General features: G+C 44.8%; 9 protein-coding genes across 9 annotated transcripts; 5 read left to right on the top strand and 4 right to left on the bottom strand.

Annotated features, from left to right (window-relative positions):
• Positions 1-87: 87 nt before the first annotated feature.
• Positions 88-777, top strand: MCM22 (Mcm22p; the record flags this gene model as incomplete). The annotated part of the gene is made up of 1 exon (XM_022606679.1): positions 88-777. The coding sequence occupies one exon, from the start codon at positions 88-90 to the stop codon at positions 775-777; it is 690 nt and encodes a 229-aa protein (XP_022463350.1).
• Positions 778-1,012: 235 nt separating this feature from the next.
• SGM1 (Sgm1p) lies at positions 1,013-3,046 on the top strand (the record flags this gene model as incomplete). The annotated part of the gene is made up of 1 exon (XM_022606678.1): positions 1,013-3,046. The coding sequence occupies one exon, from the start codon at positions 1,013-1,015 to the stop codon at positions 3,044-3,046; it is 2,034 nt and encodes a 677-aa protein (XP_022463349.1).
• Positions 3,047-3,152: 106 nt separating this feature from the next.
• XPT1 (xanthine phosphoribosyltransferase) lies at positions 3,153-3,782 on the bottom strand (the record flags this gene model as incomplete). The annotated part of the gene is made up of 1 exon (XM_022606677.1): positions 3,153-3,782. The coding sequence occupies one exon, from the start codon at positions 3,780-3,782 to the stop codon at positions 3,153-3,155; it is 630 nt and encodes a 209-aa protein (XP_022463348.1).
• A 214-nt stretch (positions 3,783-3,996) lies between these two features.
• Positions 3,997-5,655, bottom strand: UTP9 (Utp9p; the record flags this gene model as incomplete). Its single annotated transcript, XM_022606676.1, has 1 exon — positions 3,997-5,655. One exon carries the CDS (start codon positions 5,653-5,655, stop codon positions 3,997-3,999), a length of 1,659 nt encoding a protein of 552 aa, XP_022463347.1.
• Positions 5,656-5,994: 339 nt separating this feature from the next.
• Positions 5,995-9,153, bottom strand: NMD5 (Nmd5p; the record flags this gene model as incomplete). The annotated part of the gene is made up of 1 exon (XM_022606673.1): positions 5,995-9,153. The coding sequence occupies one exon, from the start codon at positions 9,151-9,153 to the stop codon at positions 5,995-5,997; it is 3,159 nt and encodes a 1,052-aa protein (XP_022463346.1).
• A 172-nt stretch (positions 9,154-9,325) lies between these two features.
• On the top strand, positions 9,326-9,742 carry KNAG0B06740 (nascent polypeptide-associated complex subunit alpha; the record flags this gene model as incomplete). The annotated part of the gene is made up of 1 exon (XM_022606672.1): positions 9,326-9,742. One exon carries the CDS (start codon positions 9,326-9,328, stop codon positions 9,740-9,742), a length of 417 nt encoding a protein of 138 aa, XP_022463345.1.
• Positions 9,743-9,785: 43 nt separating this feature from the next.
• On the bottom strand, positions 9,786-11,576 carry MNS1 (mannosyl-oligosaccharide 1,2-alpha-mannosidase; the record flags this gene model as incomplete). The annotated part of the gene is made up of 1 exon (XM_022606671.1): positions 9,786-11,576. One exon carries the CDS (start codon positions 11,574-11,576, stop codon positions 9,786-9,788), a length of 1,791 nt encoding a protein of 596 aa, XP_022463344.1.
• A 106-nt stretch (positions 11,577-11,682) lies between these two features.
• EFM3 (protein-lysine N-methyltransferase) lies at positions 11,683-12,534 on the top strand (the record flags this gene model as incomplete). The annotated part of the gene is made up of 1 exon (XM_022606670.1): positions 11,683-12,534. The coding sequence occupies one exon, from the start codon at positions 11,683-11,685 to the stop codon at positions 12,532-12,534; it is 852 nt and encodes a 283-aa protein (XP_022463343.1).
• A 1,178-nt stretch (positions 12,535-13,712) lies between these two features.
• On the top strand, positions 13,713-16,874 carry RSF2 (Rsf2p; the record flags this gene model as incomplete). The annotated part of the gene is made up of 1 exon (XM_022606669.1): positions 13,713-16,874. The coding sequence occupies one exon, from the start codon at positions 13,713-13,715 to the stop codon at positions 16,872-16,874; it is 3,162 nt and encodes a 1,053-aa protein (XP_022463342.1).
• Positions 16,875-17,519: the final 645 nt, after the last annotated feature.

The raw sequence follows: 17,519 nt of genomic DNA, 5'->3' as shown, positions 1-17,519 counted from the left end.
TTCTAAAGTAAAAGATATAATTGGGACAGACGAATCACAGATGGTTGGAGGGACGGATAGAGCACTATTGTGGAGTCCCAGTGAGCCATGACTATGGATGCTGAGATGCTGAGCTCTTACGAGAGCACGCTGCAGACGCAGGTGCAGAACAAGCGCCACTTTGTGACCCAGGCGCGTGATGTGTTGCGCGGGCAGGACAGGCGCGATGCGGGGCCCGCCGAGGGCAAGACTGGCGTCGAGAGCCTGTTGAAACGGCCAATGATGTACCCTGAGCGGTCGGACCCGATCGGCGTGTCCCTGCTTGCCGTGTCGCAGACCACACGGCGAACTACTTCTTTGGAATGGTTGCGGTCGATGCGTGAGCACAACTCGCGACTGGAGCGGACGCTGGCGGCTCAGACTGCCACAAATGAGCAATTGAAGTCTCTTCTGCTGGCACTCGAGGGATCAATTGACCTTGAGGATCAGTCCATGCCCTCACCTCCGTCTTCACGTCCCGTGGAGCAAGAACAAGAGCAAGATGGGGAGAACGCCAGCCAGTGGGCCGCCCTGGAAGAGCTGGTTGAGTCACGATTGCTGCAACGACGGATCCCACAGACGAGTGTCCATCGTGCGGTTGCATTGCTGCGCCGGCTCGTGGCAGGGGACGGTTCCATCGAGCAGACCGCATTCGAAATCGACGACCACTGCGCAGAGATGTATTGGTTGCTGCTGAGGCACGGTCTTATCCATAAGGACCATGACCACGTCCGGCTCGTGTTCTGTACCGGGCGCTGACGATTCCCTGCTGCTCTTCTGGCTGCCCCATTAGTACCGGTCCCAAGGGGGGTTGGTCACGAAATCGCTACTTTCTGGCTGCTGAAACTGCGACAGCAGCGCGAATTCGAGAAAACTTTTCGAGACGATGACACAAATTGATGGACGAACCGGACTGACGTTGAGGGCGCGAGCTGGCCGTATTGTTCTTGGCATTGGTGCTGGTACTGTTGCTGGGCAAGCAATTGGAAGGGGAATGTCTGTGGAGAAGAAGCTTTCGCTGGAGCAACGGCTGTCGCTCGCTGCGCGGAAGGGGAAGAAAAAGTCCAGGGTCGGAAGACCTGGAGGCAGTGCTGTTACACCTGAACCGGCAGTGGTTTCGAAGGATGGGGTTGTTCAAGATCCCCTCGAGGTCAATGATGATGCTGCTGCTGCTGGGATTGAAGGTGGTTTCGGCGCCGCTGGTACGGCAGCGTACGATACTGACCTCTACAGTAAATGGGTGCCCGAAACGGTGACGGAGATGGACGCCGTGGCACTTTTGGCGCTGTTGGCCCCGCATATTAGGTATTTGCAGGACAAATTGAGTGCGAAGGACGACTCCAGTCTCATGCGGTTGGTGAAGGAGAAGGACGCAACCGTTGAGAAATTGAGGGCTGATAATGAACAATCGCTTCAGAAATTGAGGGACAGTTCGAAGACGATAGACTCGCTTGGGAGTATGCTGAAGCGGTGCAGAGGGGAACTCTCCGAGACGCGGCGCGGCACAGACGCCCTGTCGCAACAGAACTCTCAGCTGCAGAGGAAATTGGATGACTCCCTTGACGAAATCAAGCAGTACTCCGGACAAACCGAGCTCGTGCAGCGATTACAGTTAGCATTGAGTGAGAAGACAGATGAAGCGGACTCCGTGCGAAATGAGAGCTCCCGTTTGCAAAACGAGCTGAGCAAATTGCAAGAGACGCTCGAAACAGAGAAAGTAAAATCCACCCACGAACTCAATCTGCTCAAAGAATCATCTTGTGAACAAATCAATTCCTTGGAGACGAAGCTCGAACAGTTACGGATCCAGCTCGAAAATGTCACTTTGCAGGGCTCCGCGGAGACGGACTCCAAATCGAATGAGGACTGGAGCACACAGTATGCGATGTTGCAAGAACAGTTCAACTCCTCCAAGAGTAACTGGAACAGTATAGAATTCTCGTTGAACTCCAAGCTAGCGAAACTAAAATCAGAAATGGAGTCCCTGCAAGAGGAAAATTCAAAACTGTCTACCCAGTTGAAACAGACAAAGGAGTCGCTAAGAGATGTACAAGTAAAGTTAGGGGACACGGAGTCGGAACGTGTAGTAGCGCAATCCACAATCACAAAATTGAGGGAGAATGTCAACGCTTTGAACAAAAATTGTGATGATCTAAGGGACGATTACGCTCTTCTCCAAAAAAAATACGCTCTCCAAAGAAGCCAATTGGAGGGTACTATCTTACAACCGGCCGCGAAAACGACTACCCATAGCATGCCGCCCTTCGAGGAGGATCAAGATTTGTTGAAGAAGTTGGAGAATGAATGGGCATCTTCAGTGTCGCAGGATGTACATGAGTCGCCGATAAACGAGGAGCTCTTGATGTCAACTGGTACACCAGACCTTTCGCGTGTAGAGACCCAAGAACTGTTCATGAATAACGGCAGCAGTTCCATGCCCACCACCCCTGTTCTAACGGACTCAAGGAATAACAGTTTTTTCAATGGTCTGGGGGATATCCCGGAGGAGGCATCCGCCCTCAAGTCATTGAACAATAAGAAAAGCTCCGCATCATTGCTCAACTTGGCGGCTTCTCGCCGTAAATCAAGTCTAACTCAAATGGTGAATAACGGACCCTCAGAAAATAACACTGTGATAAATGAAACGAATGCGGTCAGTAACGCTGCCTCTGCACAACAGATAAACACCCAACTGGTAAGCAGGTTGGGGTCAGAGGTGAGGCGTCTAGAAAGCGAACTCTCCTCATTGCAGCAAGCGTACGAGACACTGCAAGAGGAGAAGGACGCCAGCAACAGTGAGATATTGAAGTTGATGGAGGAGAACGACGAGACTAAAAAGATCAAATTGAAAAACGAAGACCTCCAGCGGCAAGTAACTACTTTACAAGCTCAATTAGAGACTGCGCTACAACTTCTTGGTGAAAAGACGGAGCGTGTGGAGGAGCTCGAAAATGACGTAGAGGATTTGAAGGAAATGATGCAACAACAGGTGCAACAAATGATAGAATTACAAGAGAAGTTAAGATGATTTCTCTAGCATGGCACATTCGTGATTTTATCTCGCTTTGTCACATATAATAAGAACTATTGTATAAAAAGTACAGACTGGTCTGCCACAAAAAGATCATGCCTGTTCAGTTATGACCCTGTTGAATAGCCATTTGCGTGTGCTCTTCAATATCTTCTGCATCCCAGGGGTAGATCAGCCATTTGTCTGGAACAGTCTCCGCAGCGATATAATGGTGCGAGTTCATCATTTCCTCAGGTAAGTTGGCCTTCTTTGGCTTATCTTTGTTATGAAGAACGAACACGGAAAGGTTCGTAATCTCATTCAATCTGTTCAACTTTCTCTGTTGATCTTCAACCTCCTTTTGTAATTCAGATACCGCATAATGCAGTGTGGTCCTCGTGTCATCGACTTCATCGATGATCAAGATCCTCTTTCCAATCAAAGAATCGAAATGTTCCTCTAGGGCACCGAAATCCAGCCATTGTGTTCTGACAACCGATTTCCCAATGGTGTCCACTTGGGAGTCTAGTCCCAAGTTTTCATACAAGGACAAACCGATCGCTTGGATCGGTATATTTTTCTCACCTTTCTTCTTCAAGAAAGATCTAATAATCCTGGCAGGAATTAGTCCACCTCCAGATATACCGATTATAATGTCAGGTCTTTCGTTCCTGGCCATTATCTCCTTAGCCGTTTTTTGGCATAGTTTGTGAATGTTGTTGTATGAAATATAGTATTTGTTATCGTCAGGCATTGCGGGTGTGGAGCCCAAATCTGGGATGACTTTAAGCTACAAGCTATACAAACTCATCTCAATTCTTTCTCAAAAAAAAAGTGAAAAATTTTCTGAACTTATGTATGATACTTAATTGAATAGTGAGGTAATACAGTTGCTGCTGACCCGAGGTGTATGGAATCTGTCCGTATATAATACATGGGAGTAAATGACGAATTAATTGTGCAAGATACTATGAAGTTATTTGTTCAGATGCGTCGACAAAAACGTCACTTTCACCATTCACGTAAGAGATGCCTTCCTCCCCCTCGTCTATGACGTCTTCCGCAACTAGGTCCTCCGTTTTCTCGTCTTCCAATGACACTTTCTGTAATTCTTCTCTCAATTTTGCTTGTCTTATCAGCATTTCAAGTCTCCCCTGTATACCGAGTAAAGTCGGTAAAGAGTCGTTCGCGGTTTTTAATGAAGATTTCAGTCTTCTTAAGTCTTTCTTTTCTTGTTTATCGTTTCTGTAGCTACTTGGGATATTCTTGATAGTGCAGATCCATTTGAGCCACACGTTTAGAATTTGATTCGCTTCAGTCCAAATACCATTTTGCAGCTCGTCAACAATTATTTTGATAAGTAGCGTAAGCGTTGCATCCTTGGAGATTTTATTTGATAGAAACAAGGTGATCCTGGGTTCTGTCCAGTTATTACTTTTGATTAACGTTGCAATTTCTGACTCAATTGGTTCTGGTGAGTTCAATGCGGCTAACAACTTTACTGCTACTTCATTTTGCTCTTTCTTAGTTACTTTCTCCGTGGAGGGTTCCAATTCTGCAATATCCTCCTCGTCAACGACATTTCGGGTCACAGTGCCATTGTTCTCATTATTCGCATCTGTCTGCCCCTCATTGATAACAATCTCCTTGCAGCTTAGTATCGTTTCTAAGGACAGCAATTTGAAGTTTGGTTCATTGACATTCAACCACGCGACCAAAAGATCGGTTTCGTGGATCTGCACGCACTCTAAAATAACTGATTCATCTGCTCTAATGGTACAGACCGGTTCGTCTCCAGCATCTGAATCAAGCACAGATATTGTTGAATCGACATTGAGCGTGTATACGTGGCTACCAATCATCTTCAAAGAGGTGGTCTGAACTGGCCACTCCTTTATTAGCTCTTTTGTCTTCAGATCAAATAAAGAAACCTTCTCAATGTCTGATATAGCAATGCGGGTACCTTTGGTATTTATCTGGCACGATAACGCACCAAAAATGTCAAACTTTGCCAAAGTCTTTGGTCTTCTACCAGATTGATCGATAACATAGACTGTGTTTTCGCAAATAATCAGTACAAGTGCATCAGTTGGACTGGCAAAGACTTGGAAATTTGTTATATCTTCATTTTTACCATCTATCAAAGTGAATGTCTTGACTGGCTTAGATTTATTATACTGGTATTTCTTGACGCATTTATCAACATCTAAAGTCCAAATATTTACACCTAAAGTTGCTAATCCTAGTAGCTTCTTTTTGCTGTTGATGATGTTAATAATGTCTTTACCATTAGAAGAGTAGACCACCACTTGGTTATTACCAAAAGCATTAATGAAGAAATTTTCACTTCCAGGTAAGCTATTGTTATCACCGTCTAGCTTTCTCTTAATTTTACCAGAACTATTTTCAGTACACCACCCCAAGAATAGAATATCTGATGCTTTAAACCCGTTATTTTCATAGTCCAAATGGTTCACTTGTGCACTGTTCACCTCATAGTTACTAGCAGAGTCCAACGGATATATGTCAATCGTATTCTTCTGCTGCAAAAGGTTTGAATTCGCTTGGAAAGCAAATTGGTGTCCACCGGGCGCAAAATTGGCCACAACATCGGAGTCACCAAGCATTGTATGAACGATCGACTGGCACTGAGAGACTGTAGATGACTTCTCAAACCTACCGTTCTCTATTAAGTTTCTATACCTCATCGATTTTTTTTGTCACTGGAAAATTTTTTTAATAAGTTACAACTTTTGGGTTCACGTGTTATAGACCTGTTAAAGAGTGTGTTCCGAATAGCTATCAACCCAGTTAAGACGAGCCCACTGGTTGGGTTGTAAGCTGGCATAGATTAGGGATTATATTGCTTTGAATTCTTTTTTATCTATACTCTATACAATTATCCTATGACTGATAGCTCGAAATTAAGAAACATTATCGCAAATACGTAAACAGTTTATTCTATTTTACTGGCGTTGGACAGTTTGCAGAAGCAACTGCTGCTGGTCTTTGTTCAGGCCTCCAAATGCTAGCTGATATTTTTCCGCGTCTGATTGCTGTAGCTGCAGGATACTGTTTTTTACTTCAGAATATACGTTAACATCGTCGATGACAGATTTGGTTAACGGATCTTCCTCCAAATCGTCAAAAGATTCACCGCCTTCGAAACTAAAGTTGTTGACAAACTCGATAGCACCGTCGTTGTTCGAGCTTAGGTATTTGGCAATATCGTCCTGATCACCTTCGAAGTCCAACTCACCTTCGGCTTCCTCGTCCTCTCCATCCTCGTCGTCCCATATCGTGGTTTCATTGTAAGCTTCCGTCTGGGTAAATTGCACACGTTTCAGCATCAAGTCCCGCTCTGCCATTGGGAACTTAACTAGTAGGTTTGCCAAACCATCACCTAACTTTGAAATGATGCCAGAGAGGCCTGCGTTATTCAGTGCAACTAGAGGAAGGTTGGTGAAAAGACTTAGAATGGCCATGATAGAAAGTTTGATGTCATAAGTTCTTGTGTAGTTTGGAGCGTAGGATGTGAGCCATGTTTCAAAAAACATTTCGAGTAAAATAAATTTGTTCAATGTACCAAGTGCTAGAGCTGGGTTGATAATAAAACCTGCAATAACTACATTAAAGGACGTCACACCAAAGACAATGCTCTTTTTTAATGTTCCTCTTTCTGCTTCAATCACCCCTAAGCAATCCGTTAAAAATTGAGTTTGGACTTCGCCTGAAAGGGGCGTACCCAGTGCAATCATCATTTTCTGTGACAAATCAAACTTAGTGTTTAGCTCATCTAGACTGCTCTCCGAATTGATTTCAGAAGCTTGGTAAATTTCAAATAAGATTTGCGAATGAAGGTCACTTTGTCTCAGTTCTGCAGCACCGTAAACTAGAATATTGTTTAGCATTGGCAAAAAATCATCCAGGTAAAATCCGATCATACCGCTCCTTTTATTACAATCGCCAACCAATTCCAAAATTTTCCAAGTAATAGGGGATATGAATCTCAATAAGAATGTCGAGTTCTCGAAAAACTCGCTCAATTCCCGATAGAAGTCTTCCATTTCGGTTTTTAAGATAAACTCAGCGGCTGGATAAAAAGACTGTTCCAAGTTCTTAACAATCTCTAAGGAGTTTTCAAAGGACAACAAGATTGAGATTATTGTAGATAATACTCCTAATGCTGCCATATGTTTCTCTGTTTCATCCGGGACAGCTTCGGAGCTCGAAAGAGTATTTGGATCGAAGTTGGAAGCTTCGTTTAGATCAACTGCTAGCTTCATGAACTGTTGGACCAGACTATTCACTAACTCGGTACCAAAAGGTTGTAGTTCTTCGGAAAATTCCTCCACAAAGTCTTGCATAACACCTGATATCGAATCCGATTCGAATTCGTTCGACATACTCAGTAGTTTCTGCATAATGGGAACCACTGAAGGCTTCAAGGCTTCTTTGAATGATGGGTCCTGAATGAATGTTTGCAATGCAAGCGCGGCAGATAAATTTATTGGCAGGTAGGTATCGCTCGAATCGTTTAAGCACTGTAAAATTCCTTCGTAAATCTGCGGAAGGAGTGTGGGAGATTTGAAGTCGATATCGCCTAACTTGGAAATAATATCACAGATTCTGCACTTCAAAAACCCATATGGTGTGTCAAAAAAGGGTAGCACAAAAGATACCAATGTACCTTCTAAATCAGATGCAAATGGAGAGTTCTTGTCAGTTAATTTATCAATAATGCAAGATAGCATTTTCAAAGCAGATTCGATGTTACAAGCATTGTTCAATTGAATATCGTTACTTTGGTTTTTTTGCAATATCCCTACAATAAGCTTCAACGTTGGTGCTAAGGTAGTTTTACCCCGTTTGTTTACAGCAGTGATTAATAAAGAAACCGCTGCCAGGTCTGGAGAGTAATCGTTGTCCCAAAGCTCTAAATTCCTGTGGATATACTCCTGAGGATCGTTAACAAACGTATTCAATGTATCCTCGTTTAAGCGCAGAAGAGGAAAAACGACATGTTCCAGAATAGTTTCGTAATGGGGTTTCACTAGCGGCCAAGTTGGTTTTTGCGATATACATTGTTCCAAAAAACTTTGGATATAATACAGGGATTCATCGCTTAACCATAGCAACCTTGCCCCCCACTGCTCAATCTGATTGAATATCAATTGCAGGAAATTAGGTAGAAAGTGTTCCACATATACTTTTTTGAAACCGCCATATTCAAACTTTCTCGATAAAGAGGTAGAAGCATACCTTTGAAAAAGTCTGTAAAGATTGGCATACGCCCATTTCTTGCACTTAACCCAGGAGTATGTTCTTCTCACATCAACATCTTTAGACAAAATCTGTTCCGTCAACGGCAATTGGATTATTTTTACAAACAAGTTGGCCCACGGTATTAAGTATTCATCCCTCTGCAAAACAAACGGCAAGTCGTTGTAAGTAACAAACTTGTAAATTTTCAAAATTAGTTTCAATGCCTCTCCAGCCTTTGGTTCGTTAACATTTTCACCATCCTTGCAAAGGACATCATTGGCGTACACTAGCAGACTTGGAAAATAGTCTATAATTAATTTTTCCAGCTCTTGTCTTCCGTCATTCTCCTTCCACCTGTAAGTTCTAAACAGTTCAGAAAGACAAATTAACCCGACATGTGCGACGTCGAGATCTCCCGTGGAGATCAATTGCACAGATTTGGGCAGCAATTCGTTCCACAGGCCTTTACTATAATCACTGCTGATAATGGTCTCAAGAGCAGATTTCAGCACCTTGATACAATGTGGGCTCTTTTTTGAGACATGGACCATGGTTTCTATAAGCATGTCCTTGACAATGGGCCGCTCATCGATATCAATTTCATGTGCTTTTTCTGACTGTCTTGACGACAAGTCAGCAATTGGAGATGTCCATCCGTTCCTTATCTCATTTTTAAAGTAGAGAGACGCTGCGAGTTTTATATTCTCAGAAACTTCGTTCGATGAGATAATACTTAAGCAGGCTCCAAGAAATCCTGGAGATTTACTTGCCTGTTTTAACTGCGACTCAGCGGCGTTTCTGACATTGGCGTCAAACTCCAATGTCCCACTAAAACATTCCAAAAGCATAGAGACATCCATTTTTGCCTTGCTACCCTCCTGCACTTCCTTTGATGGTTAGACTGGTGATGTGAGCCTTCATCGATAAAGATGCTTCATTGAAGTAGAAAAAAAATTTTCCCAAAATTGAGATGAGGTAGAGACTCGCTTACAGCAACAAAGCGGCCGTGACTCTCGCTTTACTATGAGTTAAATGGGCGACGAGACGATTGATGAGGTGCACTTTGTGCAGGAGAATGAGAATTTGGCAAAAGATATTATCTTGAAGTCAGGTAATTATAAGGCGGTGAGTGGGATAACCAGAGTGACGATGAAAAGAGCAGACAACAAAGTTTTGATAATCGAGAACCCTGAAGTCTACTGTAAAAACCGAACTTCCTATGTGGTTTTTGGTGAGGTGGTTGTCGACAACTTCAGCCAAAAACTAGCTCTTGCCCAAGAACAAGCACGTCAGACGTCTACCGACACCTACTTAGAAAACTCAGAAGAAGACATTGAAATGATAGTAGAGGAGACAGGTTTTCCAGAAGACGAAGTTATCAAAGCCTTAGATGAACACGGTGGCGATGTAGTTATGACAATATTTGCGTTGCATTCCAGGAATCGCTAATCGAAGTTTTGTAAATAAGGATACTTCTTTTATATGTAAGAAATTAAATTGACCAACCGGTGCTCAAATTTAAATCCAATAGTCTTTCCCTATCCATCTTGGGGAACGGGTGAGCCTCTGTGTTAAAAATAGTTGACTTCAGGTCCACGTCTTCTTGAAATAGCAAGTACAAGTACTTTAATGTTTCGGCCAACCAGAAACTTTCCACATTGTCCTTGCGTTTAAAGGGCTCATTAATAACATTGTCCAAAGAGCTATACGCCTTTTTACTTGCGTCGTCGCAATGTATGCATGTATTCTTTTCAAAACTTTCCAATATTTCGGCCCCCCATTCCCTGTACTTCTTGTCACCTGTTAAATGGTACAAAAACATAATCGACTCGACGGTCTCAGGTCTCTGTAGATTATGCGCGTCCAATGGTTTGATGTAGAAATCACCAGTTGGGGATTTCCACCATCCATTCTCCTTGACCTCCCTGGCACCTTTATCGTTGAAAACGACGATTTCAGGCGCCAGGCCTGATGGTGTTTGGTGATACATTTGGTAACAAGTGTGAGTTAAGTCTGTAGCCAAGTGCCAATCTTCCTCTCTAATTGAATCCCACCACGGTTGACGTCTGGCTTCTTCGATTTTGTAACCCTCGGTTGCACCCATGGCAAGAAGGCCACCCATGAAACATACCAAATGATCCATTTTAGCAGACGCTGGATTATGTAACCCCCATGGTTTTTCCGCAATGTACAGGAACCCGCTAGGTGAAGAGTGACGGACTAAGTGTCTTTTCATACCTTCAATAGACTCTCTGTACAGTTCGTAATATATCGGCTCGCCGCTTTGCAAGTACTGTTTCAGCAGGTATTCGTAAAATGAATCGCCACGGGAACCAAATCTGATATTGTTGCCGTGGAATTTCGCTGTATCTGGGATGGTATAGATTGGGCACAGTCCGTCGTAGCGGTTCAGTAGATCATTCTCCGCGTACAACGGTTTGTATACTTGTTCTGCTAGTGACCAGTACTCGGTTACACCAGTGATGTACGCTAGGTATTTGAACTCTAGTTGCAAAGTTGTAAATTCCGCGGTGGAGGATGCGCCGTTATCGACGTGGTTCCTGATCGCTTCGCCCGAGTGCAGGTTAATACTTGAATATGGGATGCCGCTTGGTGATTCGTAAAAAGCCGGTTTGATCCTCTCGGCCAAATCAACTGCCTGGGTCAAAAACACTTGTCCATCGATGGTGCTGTTTGCCGTTGTTTGCGTCAGGTGGTACGCTGATAGCAACCCTCCAAGCATACGAATTGTAGTTTCGAATATGTTAACTGGGGAGTCGATATCATAGGAGAGCACCTTTTGGCACCATTCCGTGCACAATTGGACGTTCTGGATCAATTGATCTCTTCTGTGTTCCGACTGCGTGTTGTTCAGAAGCAGCAGCAAAGTATCGATTGTGTCAACAATAATCCAGCCTAGCGGTTCTTTCGACGCTGCCATATTGTCATTACCTTGGTGAGAAATTGGGTGGTATATATCCTTCCCCCACCCGTTTCTCACGTAGTCGGACCACGACTGCAATACCATGGTTTCGATCTGGGATGACCTTTCTAGCGGGTCAATTGAGACCTCCTTCCCTGTAAGATGCTTAACATAATAAAAGGACGAGAATGCAACAACACCAATAAACAAAGATAGCCAGTGCCGTGTCATGGCTAGAAGCAGAGGGGGGTGGTATACGGTGTTCTTTAGTCTCTTGACTCTCCAAAGGTCTTGGTAACCTTGAATTAAGAGAGAGAGAGAGAAATATGAAAATATATAAAGTAGAAGTTCGAATTTCATCAGTTGACAAGTGTTGCTTCACACTTCTTGTTTTACCTGTGGGTACGGTTCGTGCCTCGATCTGTCCCTCCCTCCAGTAGTTTTCACGAGAGAGGGAAAGACCGTCATGCTATCTCTGTGTGACAAGCTGTACCAGCAACTGAACGTGAAAGACCTTCTGGAGGATCCGCTGGGTGATCTGGAGGAGCTACGAGCCGTTTTGCAAGAGGTCAGCGAAGTAAATGCGTACTACGTGCGGCAATTCTTGTCCGCGAGACTCGTTGATCAGTGTGACGAGGACTGGGTGTACGAGATGTACGTAGATCTGCTCTCTAGCAGGCCGTTGCGGCCCGATGAGCCCAATGTGCTAGTGTACCGTCTGGGCGACACTGTACGGGTCTCTATCCGTGAGATGCCGCGACTGATCAGCGCTGTGAACACCACCGGGTTCCGCACATGGCGTGCTGCGACATCGCTGTCGAAACTGCTGGTGGAGCACCGGGAGCTCACGCGCGGGAAGACCGTGCTGGAGCTTGGTTGCGGTACGGGTCTCAGCAGCATTACCGTTGGCGTACTCGACGAGTACAAGAAATTGTACGTCACTGATGGTGACACGGGGATCCTCTCCGAGGTGACGACCCCAAATCTGTCCCTGAACAAGGTCGAGCGGGACGTTCAATGCCAGCGGCTCGTGTGGGCCTCCGAGGACCGTGTCCCGGGGGACATCGACGTCGTTGTGGGAGCGGACATAACGTACGACCCGACCGTGTTCCCCGAGCTGTGCACCTGTCTCGACGAGTGTCTGCAGCAACCAAAGTGCCAGTGCGCCATACTGGCGTGTACAGAGCGTAACCGCGAGACCGTGCACGAACTGCATTCCCAGTGTGCCCAGCACAGTCTCTCCATGGAGTGTCTCCAAGCGGAGGACGCCGTCAAGATATACAAGATCACAAGGCGGCCCGCCGCACCATCTGCATAAAATACATAGTATATAGTCGTCTTCTGACACTCTTGATTCATATGCGTACTCAAAGACTGAGTACAATCCACAAGAGTTCTTATAAGAGGACCTCCAAAGAATAAACTTCAGATTGATCTACCCCTCAATGAATCACGAAAAAAATAATTACAGAGAATAATAAGATGCCAAGCACCCCAATAAATTGGGGCGGAGCACCAACTCGCTGCACGTACTGTCTATTATGAGGGGGAAATACTTTTGGACAAAGTTGGTCTCTTCTAAACGTGCAGCAGAAGGTAACACAGAGGAAGAGACCAGAGATCACTGGAAACAGAGAAAACTGCCGCCTTTTATACTTTTTTCCTCTGTTTTTCCGGAAAAACAAACCTGAAAACTTTTCTCAGAAATTTCCTTTTTCAGAAGTTTTTCCGGTTTTTTGCCGTTTTGAGTCATGTCTCGCTCTTTTGGGTGGGCGCTTTCTGTTTTGGGTAGTCTTTCCGGTTTGGGTCTGCATTGCCCTTTTGGGTATTTCATTACCGTTTTTGGCAGTATCTTCCCTTTTTGGTTTTTTTCCGCCGTTTTGAGTAATTTTTTCTCGAGAATTTTGCGGAAGGCACGCGACGGAGACGGAAGCGGAGAAGACAGCGGAGAGCCGGGTGTCTAATGTTGTTACGGTTTCGCACCGTGCTGCCCTCGCGGCTGCTTTGTTGCGGACGGCTGCTCACCGCAGGGGAACACGCCTGCGAATGTCCTAGATCTGTAAGAGTCCGCCGCAGCAGACCCTCCCGCTGTCTCTGTCTCTGTTTCTCCGTCGCGCAGAGGCAACTGCAGGAGAGAAACAGCAAGAAGCGAAAAAATCGAACGATAACGTAAAAAAACAGAAGAAGAAGACCGGCTTAACGTCAGGATCTTGAAGTCATTTTAACCCTCCCACGGTCTGCAACAGTTTGCGTTTGAAGTGGTTACTGTACAACTGTAGATAGTTGGTCTTCGGTATCGCGAACTCACGTGAAAAAGAGAGAGAGAGAACTCAATAGGGGAAGTCTTATAACTGCTGTTAAAGTTTGCCTTCACCTCTTTTCCCTTCTTCTGTTCCTACACTTCGTCCTCGGATCACCTCTTTTCCCTTCTTCTGTTCCTACACTTCGTCCTCGGATCACCTCTATACTGCCTTAGTCAAAAGGTAAGCGAGAGGAATGACCATGAGGGAACCCATCCCGAAAAAGTCGCTGGTTATCAAGACGGATAAACCGCGCCCCAATATATGTCCCGTTTGCAGCAGAGGGTTTGTCAGGCTGGAGCATCTGAAGCGGCACCAACGGTCGCACACGAGGGAGAAACCGTACCTGTGTGTCTTCTGCGGGAGATGCTTCGCCAGGAAGGACCTCGTGCTGCGGCACCAGGGGAAACTGCATCCAGAGGTCCTATCCGCACTCGGTCCCACAGCAGACATCAAACCGGTCTCGCTGGAGGAGTTGTACGCTCCTGGGTTTGTCGCGGAGAGTAACGTGGTCAGAATCAGCGGGAACAAAGAGACCTTGTTGGAGATTCCGGCACTCACGCAGCCACTGCAACTGTTGCAAAGACAGCGCCGGTCGTCCTTTTCCGCAGCGAACGAGTCCTCGTACACAAAATCCGTGAGCGTGGGTGACACCTCTCAGACCACATCGTTCGCTCCAGTGTCTCAGCGCGAGTCACTCAGACCGACTCCGGAAAATGTCGGCCAGTTGAACGTCCTAGATTCAGCCGACCCAGTGGAGAGCCAACCTGCCTTTCTGGGGGGGCCAACACTCGTGCCAACGTCGTCGCACACGGTGCGGTCCATGTCGCAACCAATGGACGACGCAGTGCTACCGTCCAAAAATAACGGACTCACGCAGAGCTACCTGTTCCTATCGAACTTGCCCTCCCTGACTGACCTGCTCTCCCTAGATAACAGCTCTGCAGCACACAACGCAACCAATAACAGCGGGGAAAGCCTCTTTATAAAGAAGGGAGCGCTCGGGCGTGCAAACCTCTCACCATTTGAGTACAAAGTGAACAACTTGCCACCACCGCCAGCGTTCCCACCACCAGACGTCTTGACTACAAGGAAAACTCCTCTTTCGATGTTCACAAACGTGAGAGACCTGAGGGACGAGGACCCACTCGACGACAAGTGGCTAAACAAGTTTCTAGACGAAAACTCGGTGGATTTAGCAAACAAAAAACTGAACGAGAACTTCAACGAGATCGGATTCTACATCTCCTCGTCATCTTCATCGTCCGTGTCGTCTGCACAGGGATCGAATCACTCCTCGAGTGCATCGTCACCCAACGGTGAGCAGCTCGAAATAAAACCAAATCCAAGGTTACGGTACAAGCTATCCCACGGGATCTCAGACTATTTTACGCAAAGACAAATGCATCTACACAAACATTCCTCCAAGGGCCAAGACGGAGATCTACCAGCGATCGATGAAACGGAGGGTGCAAGCTATAAGACAGACGCAAAGATCAAAGTGCCTTTGTCCCTACCCTGCAGCTACTTCACACAAGAGTTAAGATCCTACATCATTGAAGAAAACAGGTTGAGTAGCAACGCTTTCCCAACAGTAGATCAGTTAAACGAGTACGTTCACCTATACAAAATGTACTTCCACCGGTTCTTACCCTTCATACATTTCCCCTCGATTCGAATAAATAACGAGAATTATCCGCTACTGCTCTCGTTTGCAATGATTGGGGCATTGTACGGTTACCATTCCTCTCACACGAAAATATTACTGACGGTGACCAATAATCAGGTCAAGATGAATCTGGAAAGGATTGCACCCACATTGAATGCACCACTATGGGTTATCCAAACGATGTTGCTGATGACTTTTATTGGAGTCTTCAACAACGATTTGAAGATCATGAAAAACATGAATACCCACCTAATGACCCTAATCCAGCTGATCTCTGTGAACAAAATCAATTTACCCCTTGAGTTCTCGGTGCAGCCGCCCTCGCCAAGCTCCCCTCCGGCAGAACAGTTTGAATATTTTACATTGGCACAGGAACGGATCAGATTGTGCCATTCTCTGCTGCTGATATCAAATATGTTCGCCTCTTTGGTTGGCTTCCAATTGTTTTTCCATTCGATAGATTTGAAATGCGGTGTTCCAACAGTGCACGAGGATCTATTTCAATGTAGCTCATGGGAGTCTTGGTCTGACCTGTTGAGAGAGAAACGGATTGTGCTGGATTCCAAATTCTCTTTGATTCAGTTGTCCAACGGTGATATAACTTATGAGTCCTGTCTCGTGTTCTTGACAGGTACAGAAAATTCCGTTAAACAAAACGGCAATTTCCTTACAGAGACGAGGCTACCACAGGTGAAACTCTCCAAGTTCACTTTACTCTCGCTGATTACATCAATTCACGAAAAGATCTACATGGAGAGGAACAACATCATAGCCAAGATTTCTGTGCAGACTCCAATGCTCCCTATAACGAGGGAACAACTGGAACGTGATTGGTTTACAAATAGCAGACCAATCATCAACACTATGATCAAAAATTGGGAAATACTGCATTTCCGGAATGGTGGGTTCGTCGAAATCAACGAGCAAACCATTCCGATAATTGATGCAACACCAGCCATCAGGTTGATTCTACCGTTATATCTTTTCACCAAGATCAAGATGTCCGTAGACTTAACCTACGTGATGAATAGGATATGGATGAAAGATTGGGCAATGATGAATAAAACATTGGATGAGGTCAGTTACAATTGGGCCGCTCTTCAAGATGCCACATCATCATCTATCCATATCGTTAACTCGTGGATATCCATTGTTAACATGGTGCAACCTTTGAATGGGGAGGACGGCAATTCGCAAATAGGAGGATACTGGACTCCGATTACGACAATAACCTGTATGTTTGCATCGATTTCTGTTTTAGCGGAATATTTAAAGAAATTGGAGGATTGGGCAATGGGGAGAGATATGCAACAGGGGATTGTAATCAACTCCCGGGATAAAGAGCTATATTCCATGGCGGCAAAAACATTGAGACAAATCCAGAAGGTGCTGCTACCGCAACATGACTCGATGAAGTCTTATTTGGAATTTCTTCAGTTGCAAACATCGCAACATATAACGGCTTTGGATGACGTTGATAACGAACCTGAATTACTGTATGCCATGTCTCCTGCAGCCACGATCGAGCAAACCGCAGCGGCTATCAGAAAGCTGAAGCTATCTTCCAGAACGCTGTATCTAGGGGTGCGCATTCTAGGAGATACACCTGTATGGCCAATTGCTATGGTTTTTGCACATGCACTTCAAAGCAGAGCGGTGTTTAATGTTAGTGAGGGTCACAACGTATAAGCTTTAAATTAGATTAAAACAAATAATCTGCATAATTCGTAACAAATCAGTTGTATTTTTAGTTGAATCTGCGTAAGATTCTGGACTTCTGGAGGTCGGTCTTTTTCTATATACTCTGTATAAAGACATAAGATAAGAAAAGAAGTTGTTCCCAAGTTAGATGGCACCTAGGGCAATATGAGTTTTTATTGGAAGAGGAGTTAGTCAGTCAACATATAGGGATTATTAAACATTATTGGAATCTTACAAAATTTTACAGTTCGAGTTTTATATTTCAATGATCTGCGCTGCAAAAAACCATACAGTTGGAGGTATAGCATGGGAAGCTGTGTCCGGATATAACTATTGCATGGGGAGCTCAATTAAGTAGAGTTGTTTAATGCTGAATATAGAAAATGACTATTATAGGGGTGATAAGATATCATCATAGGCATAAACAGAATATGAAACGTAAAACACTAATGCCATGAAGAAGTTAATATGTCGCACTATGAAACATAATCCTTCTCTGAAAATATCTGGGAAATTCTCACATATATAAAGACTAGTTATATCCATAGTATTGGTCTCTAACTTTCTGAACATACAGAAGAGACCATCGAACCTTATACTTAAATAGTATAACTAAGAAATCAACTTTACCTA

The sequence above is a fragment of the Huiozyma naganishii genome, chromosome 2, assembly GCF_000348985.1.
Source record: "Huiozyma naganishii CBS 8797 chromosome 2, complete genome".
NCBI lineage: Eukaryota > Fungi > Ascomycota > Saccharomycetes > Saccharomycetales > Saccharomycetaceae > Huiozyma > Huiozyma naganishii.
The sequence above is the reverse complement of the archived record's forward strand: the minus strand, read 5'-3'. Positions and strand labels throughout refer to the sequence as shown.